The sequence below is a fragment of the Rhineura floridana genome, chromosome 4 (genome assembly GCF_030035675.1).
Source record: "Rhineura floridana isolate rRhiFlo1 chromosome 4, rRhiFlo1.hap2, whole genome shotgun sequence".
Lineage (NCBI taxonomy): Eukaryota > Metazoa > Chordata > Lepidosauria > Squamata > Rhineuridae > Rhineura > Rhineura floridana.
In genome coordinates, this window is record NC_084483.1 from 186,053,177 (window position 1) to 186,070,729 (window position 17,553).

General features: G+C 51.1%; 1 protein-coding gene across 4 annotated transcripts in view; it reads right to left on the reverse strand.

Annotated features, from left to right (window-relative positions):
• Positions 1-17,553, reverse strand: part of LOC133383898 (phosphofurin acidic cluster sorting protein 2-like) — a 241,831-nt gene that overhangs the window by 3,381 nt on the left and 220,897 nt on the right. The window contains exons 13-25 of one of the 4 annotated variants that reach the window (XM_061625491.1): positions 16,849-16,981; positions 16,136-16,240; positions 14,166-14,272; positions 13,390-13,544; positions 12,992-13,102; positions 12,756-12,858; positions 11,485-11,556; positions 6,639-6,671; positions 5,517-5,559; positions 5,085-5,127; positions 1,888-2,029; positions 659-882; positions 347-460 (exon numbers count right to left, since the gene is read on the reverse strand). In XM_061625491.1, coding sequence (XP_061481475.1) covers positions 347-460; positions 659-882; positions 1,888-2,029; positions 5,085-5,127; positions 5,517-5,559; positions 6,639-6,671; positions 11,485-11,556; positions 12,756-12,858; positions 12,992-13,102; positions 13,390-13,544; positions 14,166-14,272; positions 16,136-16,240; positions 16,849-16,981 — 1,385 coding nt within the window. The remainder of the gene's footprint in view (positions 1-346; positions 461-658; positions 883-1,887; positions 2,030-5,084; positions 5,128-5,516; positions 5,560-6,638; positions 6,672-11,484; positions 11,557-12,755; positions 12,859-12,991; positions 13,103-13,389; positions 13,545-14,165; positions 14,273-16,135; positions 16,241-16,848; positions 16,982-17,553) is intronic. The other 3 variants (XM_061625493.1, XM_061625492.1, XM_061625494.1) reach the window with 3 other exon arrangements.

The window sequence follows — 17,553 nt, forward strand, 5'->3', positions numbered from 1 at the left end:
ATCATCTTGGGCAGGTAATGCTTCGCCGCATTCTTGTAAATACCCTCAAATTACTCCTTTTTGTGCCTGTTTTTACTGAACTAAAGGCAGATTTTAAAATGAATCATCAGCATGCAGTAGATAAGAACTACTGACTCCTATGGAGAAACCACCACTGATACAGGTGTAAACAAAAAGCAAAATACGCTTTGTGTTCATTCCGATTTTTTTCTTTTAGAGTGGGGTGTCTGATGGGTAATCTGTGCAGCTGGAAAATCTGCTTTAAAAACAGGTTAGCTGGGGTTATTAGGGAAAGGGTAGCAACACATCCACCACAAATGGGAAGGGCACGAGCTGCTCCACTTACCACGCAGCATGGTGTTTTGGTGCTTGGCCGTGCAGATCAGGCGTGTGATCCCCTCAATTACTTGGCTCTTCGGTTCCAAGTCCTTCTCTTTAGGTTTCTTACTCAAGAACATCACTGTCAAAGGACAGACATTTGAGATTCAACAGGGCCCCCACACAGTGAAATCTTGTAGCGTATGCAAAGAGCACGCTGGAAATTTGCCCATGAGGACTAGAAGGCTAGGCTAGTAGCTGACTAATGAATGTCAGTAACAAAAAAACCACAATACATACACGAGCAAATGAAGCTGGCCCTGATGCCACTGGGGGTTACCTTTCTTGTTCTTCTCCTTGGTGACCACAGTCATGGCCATGGTGCTGGGTGGAGTCAGCTCCCCGGGGCCAGGGATGCGGCTGACCTGCAAGGAGCGGAAGTTGCTTTTCAGGGTGTTCTTGATGCCCGTTTCACGCTTCTCGGCCTCTTTTCTTTTTTCTGGCCCCTGCACTGTCCAGTAATCTACCTGAAGGCCCATCACCTCCACGCCAGGACTCAGGTTGCTGGGAGGAAGAGGAAAACTCGAGTGAAGACAAGAAGACTCTGAGCTCAGCTAGGCAAGCAGCAGAACTACGTGGCACAGTTCGTCCTGGACTGTACGACTCCAGGTTCTGAGGAGAATCGAGGGGTTTTCCCCCCCGCTTTTTCTTCTTCAATGCTTCAATATTAAAAAGCCTCCCTGGATACAGGAAACTAGAATTTCAATGAGAAGGGTCCCACCTAGCCTTCTCTGTGGCATATGGAGTTTTGCTGAATTTTAAAACGAGTTTTTAATCTGATGAAAATCTTGAGATGTATGACACTCCCCCCCTCCCTTTTCAGTCTGAACCACAGCTGGACCACAGTGACTATAGCTAACCTCTATCTATCACAGGAGCCCAGGAATCTGCCTTATACCGAGTCAGATCATCGGTCCGTCTAGCTCAGTATTGTCTACACTGACTGGCAGCAGCTCTCCAGGGTTTCCGATCCCAGCCCTGTCTGGCGATGCCGGGGACTGAACCTGGGACCTTCTGCTTGCATGTTCTGCCACCCAGCTATGGCTCTTCCTCAAGCTATCCCATCCCCATTTGAGCCTCCAGCCATGCCTCAGCCTTCTTCATACTTCCCTGCTCTTAATATTTATTTATTATTTGATTTGGGGTTGGACTTGAAGGCCTTATAGGCCCCTTCCAACTCTACTGTTCTATGATTCTACATCCCACCCTTCCTCCCAGTAGGAGCCCAGGGCGGCAAACCGCCCAATCTTCTAACTGCCCAGTGGATGTTCAAAGACTGCTGTGCATTTCCAAGCAGAGCACCCTCTACCTGCCGGCAGTACACTCTGACGCTGCTCCCCAGAGAGCCCCACAGTACAGAAGAGCCAACTGCAGCCCTTTACCCCTGGGGCTCTCTTCTGACACTGCAGAAACAGAGTCACCGGTTAAATACCCACCGCTTCCCAGCTGTTAATAACTCCAGACCAAAATTCCCATCATGTGGCCCTGATGCAGGAGGATGGCTCTTACCCTGCTCCTGAGAGCCCACTGCTGACAGACGGGGAAGGGGGAGGGGTTCCCACCGCCTCCTTGGTATAGGGGACCCCTCCGCCAGACGGAGACGACGAGCTCAGCAGTGAGGTGGTGCAGATGGTGACATCGTCAGAATCAACTACGGGGAGAAAAGGGGGCCTGATCATAACGGGGAGGTTGGCCCATTAGCAGCCCAGAAGACCCTTGGTTGGCTGCCATGGGTTGCAGGTGGACACACTGCTAACTGCTGACTCTTGCTTTACCGTACTGGTTCGCAGAGTACTTGGAACAGGCGCCCGCTCTTACGTGGAAACATGGGAAGCCACCTAAAACTGTCAAACTGCTGGTCCGTCTAACAATGGTTTCAGAGAGGTCTTTCCCAGCCCTACATGCAGATGCTGGGGAGTGCACCTGGGCCTTTCCATGTGCAAAGGACTGAGCTACAGTCCTTCCCACTTGCCAGGGAAGGCGTAAGATCCAGTTTTTAATTCTTAATGCAACTGCGTCATTCAGACAAAACTGACTGCCAGCCCACCAACACTTGCCCCTGCAAAAAAGAGCAACACTCTTTGCATTGACCAAGCCTGTTGGGAGACCGCAAGGCAACCCTTCTTTTTCTAAAAGTTCCCCTCACCCCAGCACATAGTTACACTGAGGAAGTTAGTCCCGTAAGATGCGCTGATGGTGTTTGGAAGTGGTGTTGTGGAGAGTGAGTCGGAGTTCTGAGGCAATTAGTAAGAAGTACCTAACAGAATATAGATGAAACCATACGCTTGTGAAACATTCCCTCAGTAATCTTGTTATTTCTAATATTAAATAAATACTTATTTGTTTACCAAAGGCCTGATCCTTGGCTGGGGGATTATACAGACCAGAAGGGAGGGCAAGGTAATTACCAAGGCTGAACAAAAACTGTATCTAATGGTGGCAGCAGTGAAGGGAGATATTGTAACAAGTCAAGTATCCAGAGCAACCCAGAGTTGTATGTTTTAAATATAAAGATACAAGGGGGTTGGGAACAGCATAGGCACACAGTCACAAAGTAACAAGCTATAGAGAGACTTAGGCAAAGTCTCTGGGAGTTTTGGTTACAGAAAGTGACTGGTGGTGTTGCCTAGCAGTGGGATTTGTTGAAATCTGTGCTAGAGCTGTAAAGGGTAAGAAGAAAACCTGACGTTCCTGTCTGCTGGTAGCCACAAGTGAGAGCTTCACAGGTGGTGCTGGGGAAGGACGTCACAATGGCCTCCAACGCAGATGGAGAATAAGGCTAACAGTGGCTACTAGTCATGATTTGCCAGCTCCAGGACCAGAGGCACCATGTCTGAATAGCCTGCCTCTGGGGAACAATAGTGGAAAAGGGAAATTCGTGTCCTGCTTGTGGGATTCTCAGAGTCACCTGGCTGGCCACAGTGGGACACAGGATGCTGGACCTTTGGTTCTCCAGATGTTGCTGAACTACAGCTCCCATCAGCCCCAGCAAACATGGCCAAGGGCCAGGGATGTTAGAAGTTGTTGTTGCTGGTTGTTTATTATTTATTGAATTTATATCTCACCCTGTCTCCCAAAGAAGCCCAGGACAGCAAACAAATCGACAAAAGCAATTCAACATGAAAAACAAATGCATTCTCAAAACAGTCTAAAAGCACAATTACAGTTAAACATTCTTCCATCCAGTGATCTCTGGGTTGCCAGGAACAGGCTTCTTCAGCCATCAAATGCCTGGGAAGAAGGTGTGGTTCAGCAACATCTGGAGGGCCAAATCCCCACATCTGCCTTAAAATATGTACCCCAAATTCTTTCACCCAGGGATGACCGGAGTTGTAGTTCAGCAGCATCTGGAAGGCCAAAGGTTCCCCACACCTGGAGATTTGAAGGTCCAGGAAAAAACAGAAAAAATACAAAAAAACACTTTTTTCCCTGTGCCCCCCTCCATTTTTTCAGGAAAAATTCAGGGGGGATGGAGGCGGGGTCTTCTTTCTGGCCTTCACATCTCCACTCACACCTGATATCGGGCTCTTCTTACAATCTTAAGTGTGCGTATGCTTACCATCTCCTCTCTAGGAATGTAAATACATGTGACGGGCCTGGGTGTGACACTTCCTTCCTTCTTCTCTGCCTATTAAATCCTGAGTAGATGGAGGAGTGAGCACCATTAGGCACACATTTTCCTGAGACTATGGGTACCTTCAGACAGGTGTTTCTTGTGGGATCAGTGTTAACGTAAGCAAGCTTAGTTGCAACATCCAAGCAATGTTGTCAGCATCAAAATACCAGCCTGTATTTTATCCCATTTAATCCAGATTTATGCTTTCCACAGAAAATCCAGTAAAGTTTTTAAAAAAACAAAACCTGTTGCCAAACGACCTATTTGCAATATCTGAATGCAACATGAAGTCCCCATCCGGAAGCATTCTCTCTATATTTAGATCGCGCCATATCATACTCTTGTATGCAAACTCTTGTATGCAGATGGACGAGAGCTGTGTTTTAAGGCTGTTTGATCTTAGGGAGTTCAAACAGTGGTTCAATACAACACAAATCTGAGTAGCTTCAGGGCCCTTGTGGAGTTTTATCATTCATTCATTCAATTCAGGACACTTCCAGATGACTTGTTTATTGAGAACTCATCCTTTTGTTTGCACAATGTTTGTGAGGCGCTTAGACAATGTTAGCTTGAGCATTAATTATGATTTGCTTGTGAGGTTAGCCAATGTTGCATCAATCAAATGTTATCCTGCACTTTCCAGTGCATTTCCACGTTATTTTCCTTGTCACAAAACGTCTGACTGGGGAGGGAGGGGAAGCAGGTTTGGTGCAGAAAAGTGCCAAATCAACTTTAATTGCACAACCTGAATTTGCTGGTATGTGACCAAATCCCACCCGGAAATAGCTACTCTCTAGAAGAACCCTCATTCATTCATTTGTTCATTCGTTTTACAACTTTCACTTGGCCTGTTCTCCCAAAGCTGGGACTCACTGCCTCACCCAAAGCCACCTTGGGGAGATCATCGTAGTTAGACTGCAACTTAGCCGAGTCTGACTCCAGTATTCCTTTCCACCCACTGGATCCCACCAGCACACAGAAAGTGGTTCTGTGTTTGGTCCTTGGAAGATGCAGGCAAGATAAAGAGAACAGAGAGGAAGCCCCCAGGAGCCCAGCTCTGCTGCTTGTCAAGTCAGTGTCTGCTTCTCACCTGAGGTGTTGAAGGACTGCTCCAGAAGTCCCACCTTCACCATCTGTCAAGACACAAGGGGGGGGGGAACACACACCCTCACTCAGCAGCAAGGACTTGCCAAGAGCCAACTGGTCAGCCATCCAGCCATCTCCTCCACAAGCTCCCGTACCAAAGAGCAACTAGCACAGCTTTTACCAACCTGGCACCCTCCAGATGTTTTAGACCACAACTTCCACCAACCTCTGGGGTGGTGGCTGATGAGAGTTGTAGTCCAAAACATCTGGATGCTGCCAGGCTGGCAAAAGTTGAATTAATGTCTCTTAGCATGGTTTCTTTGGCTTTCTGCCAAATAACCTCCCCACAGGCTACCTCAGGAAAAGGAATCAAGGTGAAAGAGACAGAGGTTTTCTCTGGTGGCTACTGGCTGTCCACACGCCCATCAATACTCACCCCGACAAATGGCACAAACTTCTGGCAGGAATCCTCATCGGGGCTGTAAAATGGAGCAGAGACAAAAGTTGCAAAGGCCCCTCTGGAGAGCGCTCGGCCTGGGAAGGCAACTGCAAAGAAGGGTAGCTCATGTGCCCAGCGGGAACTCCCATCATCCTTTGCTTGTCACATGACCAACTGCCTTCTGAACTGCAGGGTGATAAGCTATGACAGTCCCCACCTACCCACCCTGAAGCACCATTTCAGCCAAGCAGAACAACCAGGCTTTTTTTGTCATTGCTGTTCTTGTTGGCCTTTGGCCCTACCTGCACATTACATTTAAAGCAGTATCATACCACCGTAAACAGTCAGGGCTTTCCCAGAAGGATCCTGGGAACTGTAGTTTAAGGGCACTGAGAGTTGCTAGGTGACACCTATTCCCATCATAGAGCTACAATTCCCAGAGTTCCTTGGGAAGAAGGATTGACTGTTAAAGCACTCTGGGAAATGTAGCTCTGGAAGGGGATCTGAGGTCTTCTAACAACTCTCCGCACCCTTAACAAGCTATAGTTCCCAGGATCCTTTGAGGGAAACCATGGCAGTTTAAAGTGGTACGATGTTGCTTTAAATGTATAGTGCAGCTGGGGCCTACGTCTCGGCCAACCACACTCCCCGCCCAACCCCAGCAATTACAAACATTACAAACAAGCAGCTGTTTGAGAGAGAGCCAAGCAATGATGTCTCATCTTCAGGATGGGAGAGGCAGCGGGGGAAGCAGGAGGGATCCCTCTGCCTTGCACAGCATAGCAACCTCCCCTGCCCCTGCAACCCAAACGCTGAACAGAGGATCACACTGCGTAGGGAGGGAAGGTTGGGGGGCAGGAGGAGGAGCAGAGAGGCAGATGCAGTTAAGAGACTCAGGAGGAAGGTTCCTTCCCTCCCCACCCCAGTAGTTTCCTCGGGGGGGGGAGCCATTCACACATGCAACCAGGAACAGGCAGCAGCCCTTGCCTCACACAAGGCCAAAGACGGGGGGGGGGGGCGGAAGGGAGGAGTCGGCTTGGTTCCTGGACGAAGAGATGAGACAGACGGACACGGGGGGGGGATAAAAGTCAACACTGCAGCAAGCCACAGTTCCAATACCTGATATAAAAATCAAAATAGAGGCTTCTTTTCCTTGAATGCCAAAAAAATAAAGAACCAAGAAGGAGAGGCGTAAAGCACTGCTGGAACATACGCGGTGTTAAGAGAGGGGTGCCGGGAGGTGACAGATATACATACGGTGCCCACCTTGCCCAACAAGGCGGGCGCACCCAATGCCACTCTGGGGCTCAGCGAGGGAGGGAGAGGTGGCTGGCCAGGGCCGCCCACGGCTCTTACAGCCAGAACTAGGAGCGGGACGCCCCTGCCCAAGGATGCTGGGGTGCCCGTCTGGCTTTGTACAGGAGGGGGGGCTCCAGAGCCCTTGAGCAGGGGGCAGGACCTTTCTGGATGCATCCAAGCGGCAGTGAAGTGAGTCAGAAGCAGGGGAGGGGGGGCTGGGGCTACAAAATGTAGGAACCGCTACCCAGCTACGGGTTTGGGGGGGCTTGGACACAGCGTACCCACATCCTCCTCACCACTGCCCATCTGCTTGCCCTCTTCCCTCTGGGTCCCAGCTGATGGCCACCCAAAGGAGGAGGGAAGCGCCAGCCTAGTGAGGAGGAGAGGCAGGGCCTGGGGGTGGGGTGGGGTCTCCAATGGTTTGCAGAGGGGCCAAAAAAAGAGAGAAAAGAGGCAAGGGAAATGGGGGATGGGCATAACAGCTGCAAAAAGGAAGAGAGGCAAGACCTCTTTGGTCAGCTTTCCCCAACCTGGTGCCTCCCAGATGGTTAGGACTACAGTAGGGCCCCGCTTCTCAGCGTTCTGCTAATACAGCACCAGCGGGGCGATCAGCTGGAGGGGGGGCTGGAGCTCCCCGCACTCCAGCTGATTGTGCTGGAGGAGGGGAATATCAGCTGTAGAGTGCTACAGCTGATCTTATCCTCCTCGATGTCAGGCCCAGGATGTGACTCAGGAACCAGACCCACAGCTGTAGTTAATTCGTGTTTTATTAGGGTAATGTCCAAACCAAGACTGCGTTTTCTCATGAAGCAATACAGGGATACAGGTCCTGCGGCATTGGGAGAAAGTTGACAGAGCAAGGGACTTCTTCCCGCCTGTTCTTTAAGAAGGGGCCAAACGGGCGCGCAATCTTTCGCTCCTCCTTAACTGCCCCTCAGGTACTGCCCGCCTTCCCCCCCTTCTCTCCTGTCTTTTCAGCTGTCTGCGTGTGCGCGGTGAGGGGGGAAGCATCACCCCCTCCTCTTCTGAAGTTTCCGATTCCAGGATGGGGGATAGGGGAGGGGCTGATGGTAAACTGCCTCCCCGCTTTTCGGCTGTGAGCAGCCCTCCCTCTTCCCCCTCTTGCTCTGAGCCTGAAAGAGGGGGAGGCGTGAGAATGTCCAGGGAGGGCTCAGGCTCCCCGTTGCTAAGCGACCTTATCACTGGCAGTTCCTCTGTTTCGTCTTCGCTCCAAAGGGGGGAAGTTCCTCCCCCTTCCCTCTGCCATCCATCCGAATACTCTTCTCCCAACTCTCCGGGATCCAGCTCCCCGGGATTGGGACCCCAGCTCTGCCTTCCGACACTCGGGGGCAGTCAGACTCCCGCACTCCAGCTGATCGCAATGGAGGAGGGGAAGATCAGCTGTAGTGTGCTGCAGCTGATCTTCTCCTCCTTGGGCGGTCAGACTCCTGCACTCGAGCTGATCGCGCCCAAGGAGGGGAAGATCTGATCTTCTCCTCCTCTGGTGCGATCAGTGGGTTAGGTTCCAGACTCCCGCGCAACAGCTGATCAGCTTTTTGGCGGTTTTCGCTTTCTGGTGGGGGTCTGGAACCTAACCTGCCCTATGAATGGGGCCCTACTGTATGACCCTCAGCAGCCGCAGCCAGTACGGGCTGTAGTCCCAAATATCTGGAAGGGCACCAGACTGGGGAAGGCTGCCTTAGATGCTGGTGGCGGGTGGAGGTGGGCAAAGGATATTTATTTAAAGAACCACTCCATTTAATCCAGCTGTCTAAATTTAATTAAGTGGAATAATTTGGTAAATCAGTCTTCACCAACCTGGTGCCTTCCAGATGTTTTGGGCTACAGCTCCCAACAGCCCCAGCCAGCATGGCAGTCATGGTGGGCACCAGGATGGTGAAAGCTGCTATCAACACACATACGTTCCTTGGCGCCAGAGAGGTTTTGCCTCTTTTCCACTGTCGGCAGAGGGTCGCCGGCTAAGCATGGGCCATTGCAGGCATCCAACCATGCCTACTGCTGGTGTCAGCCCTGACAGGTGCCTTTGGGGTTTTTTGGGGAGGGGGGAGGGATAGAGGCTCTTATTCAGATGCCCTGGCAGACCCAGCCATGTTGATATAAACAACAACACCACGCAACGTACTCCCCACCCAATGCTGGGGATTCGCAGACCGATCCTGGCGTGGGTGCTGTCATTTTCACACTTCCAAATAACATTTTTCACACCTCACACTTCTGAATGATTGCCCTGAATCTGCTGCATTTCGCAGGGGATTCAAGAATATGCACTATGGTGGATGGTGCCAGGCTTCTCCATCCATGGTCCCCAGATGGTGTGGGACCTCAGCTCTCATCAGCCCCTGCAGACAGGGCCAACGGTCAGGGATGATGGGAGCTGGAGTCCGACAACATCGGGGGACCCAAGGATGGAGAAGGCAGGTGTTTCCTTGCTTGAACTGGGACACTGGCTGAGCATGTAGGGTTTAACTCTCACCAGCCATTAACTGAATGGGTGCTCATCACACCTGATACTCCCCTGTGGGCCCAGCTTGCAGTGGGAGACCTGTAGTGCTGGAAAGGTTCGCTTTGAGGAAAGCCTTTGCATCATGCACGAAACGAGGAGCGCTGGGAATCCACCGTTTGAAAACCATAGGGCTTGAGCAGCCTTCGCCAACCTGGTGCCCTCCAGAAGTTTTGGACTGCAGATGGGAGTTGTAGTCCAAAACATCTGGAGGGCACCAGGTTGGTGAAGGCTGCACTAGAGGAAGAAGTACAACTTATATGTAAGTCAGTTGCTAGCTGTGCAGTAAACCAACCATCTCAAACGTTGGGAACCTGTGGTCCTCCGGATGTTGCTGGACTACAACTCCCATCATCCCTCACTATTGGCCATATTGGACAACATTTGGACAGCCACCTCTGGTTAAGAGTCTTGATGCGTTTGGGCCAGCCCTGAATGCAATGAGTTCACATGCAAGTCAAGGACATGCTAGTCCAGAGATTTCAGATCCCTGTAACTGCAGGTACAATGCAAAGCGACCTCTCATCACCACCCTCCGTTTTCTGAAGTGGCATCTCTCGAGTCTAGTCTCACAACCCCAGGTGATGCGCCAGCTAAGGAAGATGCTCGTGCATATTGTGTAGCAGCCCATGAGAAGCTAGCTGCGCACATGTGATGTGAGATGCAAAATCAGATTTCCAGCATACGCCCCTGCAAACATCTAAACAGTATAGTCAAAAGTGAAATTCTGCACATAATAAAATTCTGCACATGTTGGTCAGTGCACACAACCGGCTTGCTGCAGTGTCTCCCCCCGCCCCGCCCCACTGCCTGTGACTAGATCATTGGACAAACAGGCCCCCTGTGCCCTGGCCCCCTCCTCTCCTTCCTCATACTGGGAGGAAGGGTGGGAGAGCAGCAGTCAGCTTGGGACACGAGTGGAAGCCACAAGGACCCTCCTCCGAGTTCCTACTCATAGGGAAGCTTGGAGGATGGCAACGTGGAAAAGAGCCTTTTCTGTGGTGGCCCCCGAACTGTGGAACGATCTCCCAGAGGAAATACGCCTGGCGCCATCGTTAATATCTTTTCGGTGCCAGGTTAAACCTTTTCTTTTCACCCAGGCTTTTTAATTAATTATGTTTAGTATACGCTGACATTTTTTTAATTTTTAATAATTTTTAACTTTTTTATATGTTTTATATTGATACATGTCTTGTACTTTGCTATTTCTTGTCTTGTGAACCGCCCAGAGAGCTTCGGCTATGGGGCGGTCTATAAGCTTAATGAAAATAAATAAATAAATAAATAAGGTGCAAACTGTCACAGCTGCAGTGTGGTTGGTGGAGAGACTACAGCCAGTCTACCTTGCTCGAAAAGTGAGCATGTGGCTTCTGTTTTGGCTGGGTTGGTGGGCAGCAGGTCCCGTGAGAGACCCTCATATTGTCCATTGCCCTTCAGCATAGTGCCCCTCCAGACATCCTTTCCGTTGTGCATTCATGATGATTTGTGCTCCTGATGGCATCACGACAGTTATGGGCAATCCTGCTTTCATCACTGTTTGCAAAAGTTTCAGGGCAGACATACTCCTTCGTTTCCAATCAGTGCATGTCCCATAACTTCCTGCTGAAATCCTGCAAGGTTTTATACCACAAATGTTCCAGTTTGTTTTTTGTCCTGCTTTTGCTGTGCTGTAACACAAGCGCGCCCCTCCAACAACACTGGGGCAGCATCACAGAACAACTAACAAAGCAGAACACTGTATGGTCCACTATAAATGGATAATATTAATGACACATTGCAGAATAGGTCCCCCAAAAAACCATGCATCTGGAGGGACCTGTGGGCCTCATTGCTCATTTTCCCCCAAGACAAATGTCTAGGATGAGTCAGACTAAATCGCAAGCCGGAGGCGGGGATGGGAAATGCTCAGAAGCCCATGCTCATATGGGTTCCACTTGAAGCCTACGTTTCAGACTCTGAAATGGGTTTGAAGGGAACTCCCCCTTTTAAGGACATGAAAGTGCCACTACGCCCCCAGAACTCACAGTCCTCCCTGCCTGGTTGGAGGTATCACACACAACCCAGGAAATGTCCCGGCCAAAAGCAGACACCCTAACTCTGTAGCAGCTCCCGCAGGGAGTAAGCCAGCAAGCAAGCCGTACGTACTGTGTGCCAATCCCTGATGGCTGTAGGGGAAAGCAGAGAACAGCAGGGCTTGAAGTACCCCACACACCTGAACTGCGGGGGGAGGAAGCACAGAAACAGGACTTGCAATTCCCAAAATTACTGCCCGGACCTGTCTTTCTTCTGGCACCTTGGACACCATCAAGGTGCTCAATGGGGTACAATTGCCCCTGAAAGACCAGGTCCGCAGCCTGGGGGTCATTCTTGACTCCCAGCTGTCCATGGAGGCACAGGTCTCGGCTGTGAGCCGGGCGGCGCTGTATCAACTCCATCTGATACGGAGGCTGTGCCCCTACCTTCCCAACCATCTGCTCCCATCTGTGGTACATGCCCTGGTCTCCTCTCGCCTAGACTACTGTAATGTGCTCTACATGGGGTTACCCTTGAAAACGGTCCAGCCGCTGCAACTTGTACAGAATGCGGCAGCTCGCCTGATCGAAGGCAGCCGCCAGCGAGATCACATCACTCCAGTGCTGAAGGAGTTGCACTGTTTACCGGTTGTTTTCCGAGCCCAATTCAAGGTGTTGGTTCTGACCTTTAAAACCCTATACGGTTTCGGCCCAGTCTATCTGAAGGAGCGCCTCCCACATCATCAGGGGCGCCGCTCAACAAGATCAGCCTCAAAAGGCCTTCTCTCTATCCCACCAGTTAAAACAGCTAGACTGGTGAGGAGAGGGCTTTTTCAATTGTGGCCCCCACTTTGTGGAATTCCCTCCCAAATGATCTTCGCCATGCCCCCTCTATGATGAGCTTCCGCCGGGCCTTGAAGACCTGGCTCTTCAGGCAGGCTTTTGGGGTGGGTTAGGTTTTATTATTATTGTTGAGATTTTTAATGTATTTGTATGTTTTTATTTTGTACATTGCCAGAGTGGCTGGACAGCCGGCCAGATGGGCAACTAATAAATTTAATAAATAAATAAATAAATCTTTTCTGCCCCATGAGAGAAGAACTGCTTGTCTCTTCTGCTCTCACCCTGCTGTCCTGTGCTTCAGGGCAGAATCCGATACACCAGAGCCACTCAGGAGCGACTTAAAAGCTAGCCGCATAGCTCCTGTGACCGCATGGAAAAGTGGCATTCTAATGGTTTCCAGCACCACTGTCCAGCCCGGCACGCCACCCCTTGGAAATCTGAAGAAGCAGTCACGGCCCACAGTAAGACAGGTTCCCATGTAGACAATGTGGGTCCAAGTGGCTACTCCATCTGCCCATGGTGCGTGTGTGTGTGTAAAAGGAGGCTTGCAAAGCTTCTTACCTCTTCTTCTTGTAGGTCAACATGGCCTCGGAAATGGGCAGCTGGTGGGACACGCTGGCGCCAGTGATGAACTGGACAACCCGGCCAGGGACATCTACGGTGTCTGGAGAGAGATGAGCAGATGAGTTAAATGAGGCAGAGCATTGGCAACCTCCAACCACCACCCTCCACCCACACACACGGTGCACCTCCACAGGGATCTGTACTACTGGAGACAGGCCTGTCAGGGCTCTTACCTGAACTAGGGGGCTCGACTCTGCTAAACAGCTCCCTCCACGCAGCATCAAGGAACAAAGTGCCGTACCTGCTGTCCACGGAACCAAGGTACTTGGCCAGGGGGTGAGAGCCTGGAAATGATGCCGAGGAAATGGAAGCATTTGGTTATTTTACCAAAAAAGCCCACTGGCAAATGCAAGCAAAGCCAATGCTCCCATCCTCCTTGTGAAGCTGTGCCGAAGGGCCAAGGGGCCAATCCTGTTCTGCTTGACTCACCTCCGCTCTCTCTCTAACCCACCTTTTTCTTTTTCCCTCAGGCTAAGCCGAAGGGGCAGTTCTACAGGCCAACCAAGGCAGATGCCCTGGGAGGGAAGGTACTAGCGCCGTTCAGGACCGGCACCCATGGCAAGACTCTTACCTAATGGCACCACAAGGAAACGGAGGTAGTTGAGCCAGTCGGGGGTCTTGCTGGCCAGCTGCTCCACAAAGAAGCGGAGTACGATGCTCAGGTAGCTCTGGTCCCCTGCCACGGCCACTTTCACTGGGGGAGGCATGTGGGAATTACAGTTACAGCTGCCGGAGGAAGAGAGATTCTGAGAGGCTCACAGAGAAGCAGCTCCACGCCAGCAAAGCCAAAGCATCATGACCCACCACCACCCTCTCCAGCCTAGAGTTTAACACCCACTGGACTAAACCAGGGGTGGGCAACCTGTTGCCTCTGGCCTAATTTCATGTGGGCAGGAAGGGGTGGAACGAAGAAAGAGGGGGGGAGGCAGAAAGAGAGGGAGGGGGCAGAAGGGGTGGCAGAGAGAGAGAGGGAGAGGATGGCAGAGAGAGAGGGTGGAGAGAGAAAAGGAGGAAGAGAGAGAGAGAGAGAGAGGGAGAGAGAGAGAAAGGGGGAGAGAGAAAAGGGGTAGCAGAGAGAGCAAGGTTGCTCCACCCACTGTTGACTCTGGCCTTGCCCACTGCCATTATGTGGCCCCTGACAGGTTAGCTCCCAAGGAAATGTAGTTCTCAACAAGAGAAAAAAAGGTTCCTCATCCCTGGACTAAAGAAAATGGTAGTTCCCATCCCCGGTACTGAAATCGGCAGGTACATCTCCTGCATATGTCAAATCCCAGAGTCCTTTCCGCAGGATTGGCCTGAAAAAGCCACTCACCACCTGGTTCGTTGCTGCCCTCAGCCCATACTCACTATCTCTGGATGCGAGCAACAATTGTGTTGAAGGCAGCCTGGACATCCGCCATGGAGCAGGTGGAGACAATGGGCTGCTTGTGCTCTTGCAGCTGATCGCACAGATACTGCCGAGAGAAGACCAGAAATACGGGGCAGGATGGGATGAAATGGAAATGCAAAGGCCTTACAACTTTACTCGACAGGTAGAAACCAAAGTCCTGCCCCTCATCCAGAGGCAGCCAACATGGTGCCCTCTAGATGTTGAACTACAACTCCCACCAGCCCCAGCTAGCATGGCCAATGGTCAGAGATGATGGGAATTGTAGTTCAACAACATCTAGAGGGGCCACAGGCTCCCATCCTTACCCTAAACCAGGTTATTTGAAGGAGTGCCTGTGCTCATACAAACCTTCCTGGGCCTTGAGAGGTTATTGCCTGCACTTTATATGGTTTATTTTATTTATTATTTATCTGTTAGATTTATATCCCACCCTTCCTCCCAGTAGGAGCCCAGGGCGGCAAATTAGCCCCAGAAACAAAACAAGTAACCAACGCAGCTGGCTGGCAGCTGGTGCTTCCAGGTGGGGGCTTAGCATTGGAAAAGGGTCTTTCGGATACAGCCAAAGGGCCGTTGGCAGCAGAGTGCTTCTTGTGCTTTCTTTTGAGCTTAGTGGGGTTTTATTTTGAAAGGGTAATCTAGATTAAATGGGGGTGGAGGGAAAATACAGGGCTGGCGTTTTGATGCCAATGATGTCATGCAGACACTGCGGGAAACTTGGCAAGCCTGAGTATCACCCATCCCACAATTATACCCATCTGGGGGCACCCAGAAAATAAAGGGCCTCCAGGGCTTCAGATCACTGCAGATGAACTCAAGGACTGCAAAGCCTCTCTACTCCCACAGCTCTGGAGCTTCTCTGAGCTGGGCCCATGCTTGACGACCGCAGAGGTCCCTGGAACCTTTAAAAAAACCCACCAGCCTCCAGCAGCATTTGCAAAACTCTGGGTTAGTGCCCAAGATATGGACAAAAAAAAAAGATTAGGTCCTTTTGAGGGTCCAATGAAAACTCACTAAAAAGGGCTGTGGCTCAGTGGGAAGGCAGAGCATCTGCTTGGCCTGCAGAAGGCTTCAGCTTCAATCCCTGGCATCTTCATGTAGGGCTGGGAATATCCCCTGCCTGAAACCTTGGAGAGCTGCTGCCAGTCAGTGTAGACAACACTAAGCTAGATGGACCAGTGGTCTGACTTGGTATAAGGCAGCTTCCTCTGTTCCTAAACACAGAAGGGTTTTTAACATTTAACAAAAGTTAATGGAAAAAAAAGGGGGGGGTGAGCCTGCACCAAGCACTGCATGTCACGAAAGCACATTAAAAAAATATCAGACCAGCTTTTCCCCTGGGGTGTTCTGTTAAAAGAAAAATGGGGGGGGAAGCCAATTGTGAGATGAGTTGAGGCCCTTTGCTAGTTTTGGGTCATATTTTATTGTATTTTTATGCTATTGATTGTAGGCCATTTAAAAACCCATTTCAGTGGAGAAAACGGTTCAGACGTTCATAAAGTAAATAATATTGCAGGCTCTGAGTGAATTCTCCCTTAGGCTGAACTAGAGAACGATCCTGGCAGTATCTGGCCTTGGTGCGCTGGATGGCTTCCTGGGGCAATCTAGGAACATTGCCCCACAGCTGCCAGTGCTCTGCTTTTCATGGGTCAATTTGTGGAAGCAGGACAGGGTGAGGATGAGTGTCCTCCCAGACAGCGAGAGGACTGGATGAGATCTGCCTTCCTGAACCTGTGGCCCTCCAGATGTTGCTGGACTACAACTCCCATCATCCCTGATCATTGGCCAAGCTGGCTGGGGCTGATAGGAGTCCAACGAAGATCTGGCGGGCACTCATCTGGGTAAGGCTAGATTAAGATGCATTCAACATGTAGTAAGGTGGCACCACATCTGGCACCAAGCTCCCCTGCCTAGCCCCAGGACTCCTTACCTGGCCTTGCCACTCGGCGATATTCACCAGGATGATGCTCTCTGGCAGCTGTTCATCCGAGACCAGGATCTGGTTGAGCTGGTCGTACACAGACTTCCGGGGCACCTGCAGGAGCAGCAGGGGAAGCAGCACACCCAAGAAGAAGTGTTCACAAACTGCCACAAAACCCACAGCTGCCCTTGGGCCGGCTATGCAAACACCCAGAGCATCACAAAGGTAAGGAAGATCCACCTGGCCCCGGCGGCGGCTGGTGCCCATTGGGACTGGTAGGGCAGGGACCAACAGTAGATGACGCTAGAGTAAGTGGCTGCTGGTTGCTTCACGTCAGTGGAATCTCTTCCAGGTTTTAGTTTGAACTTTCAAGGAGCTGTCCAAGGTGCTTTGCACCTTGAAAGTTCAGACTAAAACCTGGAGCGGATTCCACTGCCCCCACTGACATGGAGCCACCAGCCGCCAATGCACTAGAGTCAAAGACAGACAGAGTCGCCTTCCGACCGGTTGTTAAGTAAGAAGGCAGGCGGGTGGGAGATGGCTGTGGGCAGACCACGGATGGCGGAGGAGTGCCCCATTTGCCCTCAATGGACCAACCTCCGCTGCCTGGCCCCTTTCTGAAACCAGAGATACTCCCCCATCCCCCCTCTTTCAAGAGCTTCATTCACTCCCCATGAAAAAGCCTTCCTCTCCCTGCAAGCCACCCACCCACCCAGCCTGACCTGGGTGCCCTGCCGTGAGTCAGGGGAGCTCTCGCTGTCCAGGCTGCTGGTCCGATCACCCTGGCCCTTGGAGTTCTGCCGGTCTTTGACGGACATACTGCGGGGCCGCCACAACTGCTTGTTCTCAACTTTGCTAGAAGGCAAGAAGTGGGTGTTGTTGGCAAAGGGATGCAGAGGCCGCCGGACTTGAGGACGGAAAAAGAAGGAATCTGTGGGGCTACTGAGCAGCCACCACTAGCTGGAGCATGCAAGTCAGCATCAGTAGTGACAGATCCAAGCCCAGAGAGACACCTCCAAGTCCATGGCATCTGTGTGTGTGTGGGGGGAGGATTCAGATGGCTTCAGAGAGCAGTTAGTGGACACCTGTGAAGAGCCACCCAGGCCACATTCACACCATATATTCCACCATATATTCCACTTTGAACAGTCATGGCTTCCCCCAAAGAATCCTGGGAAGTGTAGTTTGTGAAAGATGCTGAGCATTGTAAGGAGACTCCTATTCTTTTCACACAGCTATTATTCCCTAAGTGGTTTAACAGCCAGTCCCCCTTCCCAGAGAATTCTGGGAATTGCAGCTCTGTGAGGGGAATGGGGGTCACCTAACAACTCTCAGTGCCCTTAAACTACAGTTCCCAGGATGCTTTGAGGGAAGCCATGACAGTTTAAAGTGGAATAATAATGAAATAAATGTGGTCCACGTCTATA